Here is a 9,360-nt window from a genome sequence, read left to right on the forward strand (position 1 = left end):
CCTGCCCAGGGCAGGGGGTCAGACCTGATGATCTACAAGGTTCCTTTCGACCCTACTTCTATGAGTCAGCTACCGAAGCTTTGCAAAGCCCTACCCTATATATTTCAATATTGGCAAGTACACCAAGAACCACAGATATACACCAAGGCATGAATTTCTAACTCAGTAACTGTGCCCACACAGAGGCATTATTTTTAGACACAAGAGATGGCTGGTAGTGAGGGAAGGTGTTTTGTTTCTACTACACATTACTATTGTTCTCAAACATGGCACCTATATGCAGGTAAAATATACTAAGATGTCACAGAGAAGGCACAGCTTTCTGAGACTCTGGAAAACATCCTGACATCCTCAGTATGCTTACTGAGGAGTCCAAAGAGAGTTTACATTTAATTAAACCCTGTATCTATACCATGCCCACAAAAAAGAAAAGCAAACTCCACAAGTAGAACCAAGTTGCAGGTTCCAGCCACTTTTGGCACTAGTCCCTTTAAAAAGAATAGGTATTCCTATTCTTCCTCAACTCACACATAGCCAAAGGGATTTGGGTCAAACTTTCGAAAAAATTTGTTTACACTCAACTTCTTGTTGAAAGTAGACAATGCCAGTCTAAAAGATGGATAGTTTGGGAAGCTGTGAGAGGCTGAGAACAGGGGGTTATAAAGAAAGCACTCGCTATGTTAATGATACCATAGTACAGGTGTATTTCTAGAAGTCACATCAATAGCTAATCCTTACTACTAATTCCCTGGATTAGTGCTATGAGCACTCAGAGACAGATAGGCATCAGTGCCTCTACTTTTCAAAAGCACCACCTGCCAGTAAGCTAAAGAATTGTACTATATCTGGCTGCAAAAAGCACTTTATCCCATCTAAGCCAGAAAGGCAATAGTTCATAATACAGGCAGTTTTAAAGGGAAAGAATCCTCCCCCTGCACCTCGACTTATATGATACTCCTCTCTCTGTCCGCCTGGGGTTGGGATGGGAAATAGAGGAATACCTGGTCTGTCTACCACTTAACAGGAAAGAGGGTCAAAACATTTTGGTTCTGTTCAGTTACCACAGACAAGGCATGAAATTTCTGAACAAGCCAGCCCCTCCCGCATAACTAAGGCAGACACAAGCCTCTAGGTAGGAATCACACAGCACAACCCACCTCATAGCCATACTTCAGCACACAGGAGGCAAGGAAGGCTCCCAGAATGTTCCCCACCGATGCACAGGCACTCCAGAGTCCAAAAACAAAGCCCCTCCTGAGTGAGCCATGAGAAAGGATATAAAAAAAAAAAAAAAAAAAGGGGGGAAAGGGTAGTGTTAGAATGGCTGAATCTCCCTTTCCTTTGCATCCAAAAGAATCTCTGCTTTAAATTAAAATTCCAAATAACCAGCGTACAATATACTAAGTCAATATGTCAGATCCTGTTGCGCACAAGTCAAACTAGGGTCTGGGCCAGCTATGTCAGGACACTAGACATTGGGTTGGATCTGGTCTCCTAGACAATATCTAAATGACAGGTTCAGATATTACAGCAGATCAAAGTTCTTGTTAAGCTCCTGGGACTGCCTAATATCGGCTTACTTTACATGCTTTGAAACAACTTCTAAGGTCTGGAAGCTTACTACGTTACATGTCAAATAACCTAGGTGTGCAATTTTTCATGTATGTGTGCAATTTACTTGTACACAAATCCTGCAACTTTGTTCAAAATGCATAATCATACATGTTGGCTTGCACATACAGAGCAATATTTGGTAACAAAGCACGTTTCATCACAACAGAACAAACTTAACTCTGACCTAACGTAAGTTAGATTTAATCATCGTGTAATGAACTCCGTATTATTTCATAATCAGATGAACAGTAATTATTAGGGCAGTTTAAAAAGTAGGTCATTCACTATTCTTCTATGTGCTTTTTATTGCTTGGGTGCTGCATGCGTAAGAATACTATCACTTAGCAACCCTAACCTGATTTGTAAAAAGATTTTCTGTTTAGGAATTTCAATCAAAACTGTAAAGATTAACCCACTGACAGGAGAAATATGACGTACCCAGCTTTTCCAAACCAGTTTCCCATGACAGCAACAACGCAGGGCCAGCCGGTGGACTGCAACAAGCCATTCAGGACCCATAAGCAGCAGTAGAACCACTTGTTGTAGAAGTGCAGCCATTCTGTGACAGTACCGAACAAAAATACCTGTGGAAGGGGAAAGGAAGAGGAGAAAAAACTGTTGCTGCCACTAGATTGTGATGCATAGGAGCTATCAAGGCTAACCAATCCTACCTGAACCCTGAGAAAGAGAGGAAATTAAAGAAAAAAACAGGACACAGTGCCTCAAATTAGATTTAGAGGCAACAGCGCCACCTGCTGCGTCTCCAACAGTACTTTCTGCAACACCCCAAGCACCTCCGTCCAGTGCTGAACCTAGCTTAGTCACAAGATCACAGCCCAAAGAGTTATGGCTGCAGGTTATTCACAAAACAAGATGTACAAGAGATTTGTAGCAATATTTTAATACATTAGCTTTAGTAATTTCTACTTAACCAATGCATAAACCTTGCTATGTCTCTCACAAAAAACTTGCAAAAAAACACAACCCCCCTTCCAATAGTACTTCCATTCTTTCCTTCACAAATGCTCAACAGCAAAGAGTAGAGTTGGATGTCAAATTATTAAAACACTAGGAATTAATATTATATATACATCTGAAATTGGTCTCCCAGGTATTGGGATGAATCTGAGGCATAATGCATATTTTGAATAATACATCTTGACAAAATAAAATTCATTCACTACATACGCATGGAAACTTGAGACTAAACTAGTCATCCGTTCTTTACAAATATTCCCTTTTAAATATTTTACACACACACACCCCTCCATCTGAAAAAAAAATGATCACTTTAATACCAGTTTATTAGTTACCATTTCCTAAAAACATTGAATAAGATGCTTGGAAAGCATACATTTATAGCGTCAAGCATTTAAAGTTACATAGAGACTTGGAAAACATTCAGGATGCACAGAATGAAGAGTGCAGGCCCAGATTTGTCCCTCAAAAACTCAAGCAACTCCTGATGTCTTTAGTCTTACCAACATAAAGTTCTGTTGACACAGCTATGTTGGCTAGGGGCATGAAACGATTACACTTCACAGCTAACATAGCTATAACAGCAAATCCTCATATGCTGATGCAACTCTGACAGTAGAGAGCTCCTGCTCACAGTTGTGTCTGTTCCCAAACCCCAGCTGCTGCAGCTTTGAAAGCAGCAGCTCCATAATGGACAGACATGCATTTTAAATGTGCCAAATCCCGATCCAAGTTGGAGTGCTTCAGCACTAGGCAGAAGTCTGGAGGCTACACCGTGGAGGACTTCAAAATGGCCACAAAGGCATACAGTGTTGGTGCTCTCCAGCCAAGGTCTCCACAAGTTCCCAACAACAGCCAAGCACACATGAAAATGTTCACTGGCTTTCTTGATCCTAGCCCTCTGTTCAGAATGTGAGGGTATCAAAGCGCTGCAGAATGACAAGTGATCAAGCAACCCTCTATTACACTCCACAGGAGGATGCATACCTTTCAAGGAACCACTTCAAAGTCATTCTCTTTTATAAGGATGATTCTTGAAGTGCTTCTTCAGCTACAAAAACCTGCTACAACTACCTGGAACACTTCAAAGACACTTGGAGTCCTACAAACAGCATGTCTGTTCATGGCCAACACAAACTAGGCCTAGGCCAGAGACCCTCAGAGATTTCAAACAAAAATTCATGGTGTCAAAAATATTCAGACCTTTAGGTTCAAAGACACAGAAATAATGTCATTCTATTCTAACCAAAAATATGAGTTTCACATTAATAAGTTCTGACCGGAGAGAGGCATTTTCCAACTTACCACCAGTGCAGAGGAGCACATGCCAAAAGACAAAACCCAGCGTAAGTTCAGGCGATCTCCAACTATGCCACTGACAAAGAGACCCTAAGAACACAAATCAGCAGGTTAAAGTCAAAATTTATACTTGTATTAAAGTGTTTCCTTAAGAGTTAAAGGAATGCTGGGAAAATCAAGCTTCAACCCCGAAACAAGAAAACTTTTATAAATCTAACCTACTGTCAAGAGAAAGAACTGACAGAGAACCCCCTTGAATGTCTACAACCCAAATTTGGCCACACTGAACTAATTTGAGACAGCTAGGAAGTGACACTGATCAAATTATGAACAAAAGTAATGCTGTTAATCTGGTTTTGGTGTCCAAAACAGTGAAAACTAAGATTTCTGAAAGTTCAGCTCTAATTCAGGATGTTACTGGTAATTCAAGGTAGGCATATTTGCAAGAGCCAAGGACTTTCTGGGCTCAAAAGCTTATCCAACATCTATTTTACCTATGGTTGGCCCAAAACATGATAGCACAAAAAGCCCTTGCCTCTTGCAAACATCCTAGAACATCACAACTGCAATGACACTCCAACCCTACTGAAGATATCTGCCCAACATTAGAAATGTGACAAAGGAATGTTGTTAAGTAGAGGTGCACCAATGTATTGGCTGCATATCGGACTGGCACCAATACAAGGAAAATAAACATGATCAGCCATCGACTTTTTTTGCCCTGTGTCCGATAATGTCACAATAAATGCCACACGCAAGCGCGCAACTGCAGCACGTACGCAGCCAGGAATGCAGCCTGGCAACTTGGAAAGCAGCATCTGGCTGCTAAGTCTGTGTGGGGGGAAGGGGAGTAGGAGGGGGAAGGGGCATGGGGTGGTGGGAGACAGATCAAGGTCCCCATGGTGAGGGTGTGGGACAGGAGCTAGGTTTGGGGTGGGGGCAGGCACTGCCCAGCCCAACCAGGGTGGTGAATGTGACCCTGTGGCAGTGGCAATGCATAGGGGGTGCACATACACCCCGAGAGCAAGCGTTCCTGGGCAAGGGAGGCAGGCAAGAGCGCTGGTGCCACCCCACCCCTGAGAGTGCTGGCTGGGGAAAAGGGGTGCCAGGAGAAGTGGTCCCCCTGCGGCCAATCACACTCACCTGGAAGTGGCAGCAGTATGCTGCTGCCACTTGTGGGTCTGTGACAACCCCACTCCCCCGGTCGGCAAGATCAGCCACAGTGGGACCCTCCCACCCTGGTCACTGACTGTATGCTGGAGGGGGCAAGTGCCTGACCTGACTCAGGAGGCAACAGCTGCCCATACCCCAGGGGGCAGTTCATCTAGGGGGCGTGGAGGGGAAGCAGCTCCACGCCACTGCGCGCACACCCCTGAGGGAGGCATGGGGGGCATGTGGCCCCCCCCGCCGATTTGTGTGCAGGGCAAAGGTGGGGAATTTCGAGGTGGCTCTAGCCCCCCCCAACTCCACCTGCACCACCCCTGTTCAGGGCACTCTGCTCTGCTGCCTTTCCCTTGGCAGCCAGGCCATGTGAGGGAAAGGCAGCAGAGTAGTGCTCAGAGCACAAGCAGTGCTGGGGTGGGAGGCTTGAGGGGATTACAGCCACCCCAAAATTCCATGTAAAAACCTTTCTGGAGGGGAGGCCCAATTAAGGTAGCTCAGTCCTAAAGGAGGCCGCCACTTCTCTCTGCCACCAAATTGTCACCTGCACTGCCAAGTCTCCCCTGCCAAATTACCATTGAAACCCCAACTTCATGGGCTGAATAAATATCACTTAGGGTGCCTGCTGACGTGTGAGGCTGCTGCTCCAACACGCTGTAATTAAAGCATGTTGAAGCACACTCGATTAGTCAAGTCGGTGGGAGTGTACTAATCAGCATGCTCCAGCAGACACTGCATCTTGTGTATTCAGCATCCCTGCGCTTCAAATTGGCAGTGGGCCACTTTAACTAAAGCTCCTCAAATGAGCTTCAGTTAAAGCACCCCTGCTGCCATTTTAGAGCACAGGAAACTGAATCCACAAGACACTGAGGGCACTTTCAATTGGCTCTCAGAGCTACTCTAATTATAGAGCCTCCCCACCCCTGCCACCCCCTGGAGCACAAGTAAAGAAGCCCTTTGGACTGAATCCAGCTCCTGGGTGGTAGATAGCCAATCCCTACTCTAACATCATTAGTATCAGCCATGCCTAGACAGCAGATCTTCTCCTCCCCTCCTCTTTTACCTGAACAAAAAAACTTAGTAGGTGACCGTCCCCCACCATTTCCACCCCAGTATATTTTACTCACCACAGCATAGGAAAAGAGAAAGATAGTGTCCAAAGTCCCCAGGAAAAGAGTGGCTTCTTCCGCAGTAGAAAATAAATGGCTACTGTTCCAGAGCTAAAAAAGAAACAGGTCACATCATGAATCTCTGAAGAGCCTGGTTTTACTTTGTTCTTAAGCAATACAATTTCATCTGCTTCACATACAAAACATACAAAAGCCTATCTGTTAAAATATTTTCATGACTGATTGAATCAAAACTATCTATTGCAAAAAGCTCTCAATGCCTTCTTCTAGGTACCTCAACTACCTTCCAAAACCCATGAGAAGAAACCAGGAATGAGAAACATGCCACAGAAGTACAGGCTCCCTTGCATACAATCTCTCCTGGAACTTTCAATCTAAAAATTAAACAAGTAACTTGATAAGTGACAGGCCACAACTATGGAGGAAAGACAAACAAAAAAAAGCAAAGGGAAAGTGCTATTGTTCTTGGGAAAGTGCTGTTGACAAAGCATTTCAATGACTGACTTTATTGCTAGCTTGTGTTTAAACGGGGATTTCATTTTATTTTCAGTGCGATCTGACCCAGGAAGGAAAATGGTAATCCCAAAGCTTACATCAGTGATAGACCACAAGCTGAAAACAGTTAGCTTTCAGGATGGATTGGGAGGATAAAAAAAGAGTTTATCAGAAAAACTAACTAACTAACGCTTAAGGGTAGGATTTCCTGTGCTAGGAGACATTTACTCCACTTTATCAACTGCACTTTTTTCTCTGTCATACTCTTTCTGGGCACCTTTTCCTTTTTAATGTGTATACACAATCAGGCCTGATATGTGACAGGCGCTTTATTTGCTCTGTAATGACAACAAATGCATTTCCCATCTCTTTGCTTTTAGCCAGGTCAGTACATGGAGTCTTTCCAGCCAAGTATTTGTTATACCTACCCTTACTCTGCTTATGAAATCTGTCCAGGCTATAGCTTACCAACAATTCTATTTCATTAGGTTTTTTCAAAAATGTAATATACCCCCACATGCCTAAAAAAAGGCTGAAGACCTCTAATTACTGCCACTGGAGGTCACTAGAAGCCTCTAGATCAGTAAATCCCCAAACCATGGCAGACAGTTCAAAAGACCATAACCAAGCAGCCTGGCCACGCACTGCATAGTGCCACCCCTTATTTCTCAATTAAAAGTGTGAGAAGGGTGCATAGTGATCTGTGAGCAATTGTGAACATGGACTGTGATCTGATCAGCAAAGCAGTCCTCAAGCCACTGATCTATGTTATTTTGCTAGCACAATAATTGTATTATCTCCTCTCACAGAAAGTTAAGCATATAAATAAAGTGGTTCAATTCTAATTAATAGATACAATATTATATCACACTACTTTGTTTCACAGCTACCAATGTGTGCTAGTCTCTTTATAAACATATGTAAATAAATACATTTATATACACATAAAAATATGTAAGCCAGAGAGCTGTAAATAAATCAGAAGTTTACCGTTTATAATCATTATAAACACAAAAGTATCAGCACTTCTTCTTTTGGCAAGCATTCAAGGACTGGCTATTTCTATAAATAACAAGGCCAGTCCGAGCTGCCAATAGCAAGAATAAAAAGTCTGGAAGACGCCACTCTTTCACCAATGGATTTAGGAAAAAATACTTCCCTGCGGACAAGTTATTAATGTATGGCTCCCTGTTTTATCATCCTGAAGCATCTAGAGCTAGCCACAGTTGGAGACAGGCTGATACAGCATGGCAATCCTGTGTTCCTAACACAAAAAGGATCTTTCTCTGCTAGTGTTTCAAATTAATGGGAGATGCCTATAAGCATGGCAGGGAAAATAAGCATTTGCACAGGGAAGCAGGCAAGTGCAGTATATTTACTAAGCCCAAATACTGTTGAAACACACACTGATTTTACTATAAAAAAGACATTGGGAACTGCTGTTTGTTCAGCACTTTTGAAAAAGCAGGACAACTGTGTGCGCCTAGGTTTAGACACACAATTAAAGAATATTATGGCTGCTACATTAAACAGGTTGGATCTTGGGACAGTTCGTCTTCCCCTCCAATGCTGGCCAGCCTAAAAAAGAAAAATCCCACCACTAACACCACCAAAGCTCGGATGCAACAAATCAAACAGACTGAGGTGCAACTCCCAGTGCCACAGACAGTGGTTTTTCCTGTTTTCATTCTACTGGCTACAGTACAAAAGTTTTCCTCTAGACACACCACCCCCATTCTAACATTTTAACTGTCACTTCTCAGAAAGCTCCTTTAATGGGCCACTGGGAAAGACTCTGCTAACCACTGATGACCCACAGTCTATAGGTTGAGGACGACTGTGATCAGTCACCTGAGGCTTCAAACATTTTAGTCAAAGGCACCTCTGGTGGAGAGAGAGAGTTGCCTGTCCTTACCTCATATGGCTGGAGTTCCACGGCAGTGCTGTTGAGGAAAGTAGGGGTCCACTGGCTAGAAATGCTGACCTTGACATTGCTGAAAGTCTTTCTGGAAGCATGGAGCAGGGAGTAACTATCAAAGGGAAAGAAAACAAAGAGGCTGTCAGCCCATCACTGGAACAAAAAAGGAAAATGGCTCAAGATTCAACAGACAGTCTTTCATAGGGCCAGACAAAAATGAAGCTCTAATTGTTGGGGAAATTAAAGGGAGGGGGAAAAGAAGTGGCCTAATATACTGCAGGACACCCTAAATTTTGTTTATGAGGAAGGAATACCAGAGCCAGGGGTAAATGTCATCAGCATCACATTTCTGTAAAACATCCACCAGTTATACTCTTCCTCTGCCTAGAAAACTGGCTGAAGAATATAGAAGGGAAGAGAGCTCCTAGCAGTCATACAGTGCTCCTGCTGGGTAGACCACTCATTAGAGCTCTTCCCAGTAGTGGGATCTGGACATTACTTCATGCCAGTTTTGGGAAGCTGCTCACCACACTGGTTCTTCAACAACTTCTGGTTTCTGGTATTTTGCAACCTAAGTCTGTATGCAGTGAAAAACGCAGTTCAGACAGTCCGTCATCAGGAGTACTGTTCACAGCAACATCCAACACCAAGTACGATGTGCCTGCGCATTTAGTTATCTCAACAAACTAGAAGCTCTGACATCACAATCTCTACAGCCTTGCTTCTTTGCTTGTAAAGAATTTAGTACAAGGCATTCTCATTACC

The 9,360-nt window shown here is 43.3% G+C and overlaps 1 protein-coding gene across 1 annotated transcript in view; it reads right to left on the bottom strand.

The window, feature by feature from the left end:
- Positions 1–9,360, bottom strand: part of SLC37A3 (solute carrier family 37 member 3) — a 66,565-nt gene that overhangs the window by 42,992 nt on the left and 14,213 nt on the right. Inside the window, exons 3-7 of the mRNA XM_019515401.1 lie at positions 8,593–8,707; positions 6,180–6,272; positions 3,898–3,981; positions 2,053–2,198; positions 1,158–1,254 (exon numbers count right to left, since the gene is read on the bottom strand). Of these exons, the coding sequence (XP_019370946.1) occupies positions 1,158–1,254; positions 2,053–2,198; positions 3,898–3,981; positions 6,180–6,272; positions 8,593–8,707 (535 nt within the window). The remainder of the gene's footprint in view (positions 1–1,157; positions 1,255–2,052; positions 2,199–3,897; positions 3,982–6,179; positions 6,273–8,592; positions 8,708–9,360) is intronic.

Source organism: Gavialis gangeticus, unplaced genomic scaffold (assembly GCF_001723915.1).
Source record: "Gavialis gangeticus isolate Ggan-Ray unplaced genomic scaffold, GavGan_comp1, whole genome shotgun sequence".
Classification (NCBI taxonomy): domain Eukaryota; kingdom Metazoa; phylum Chordata; order Crocodylia; family Gavialidae; genus Gavialis; species Gavialis gangeticus.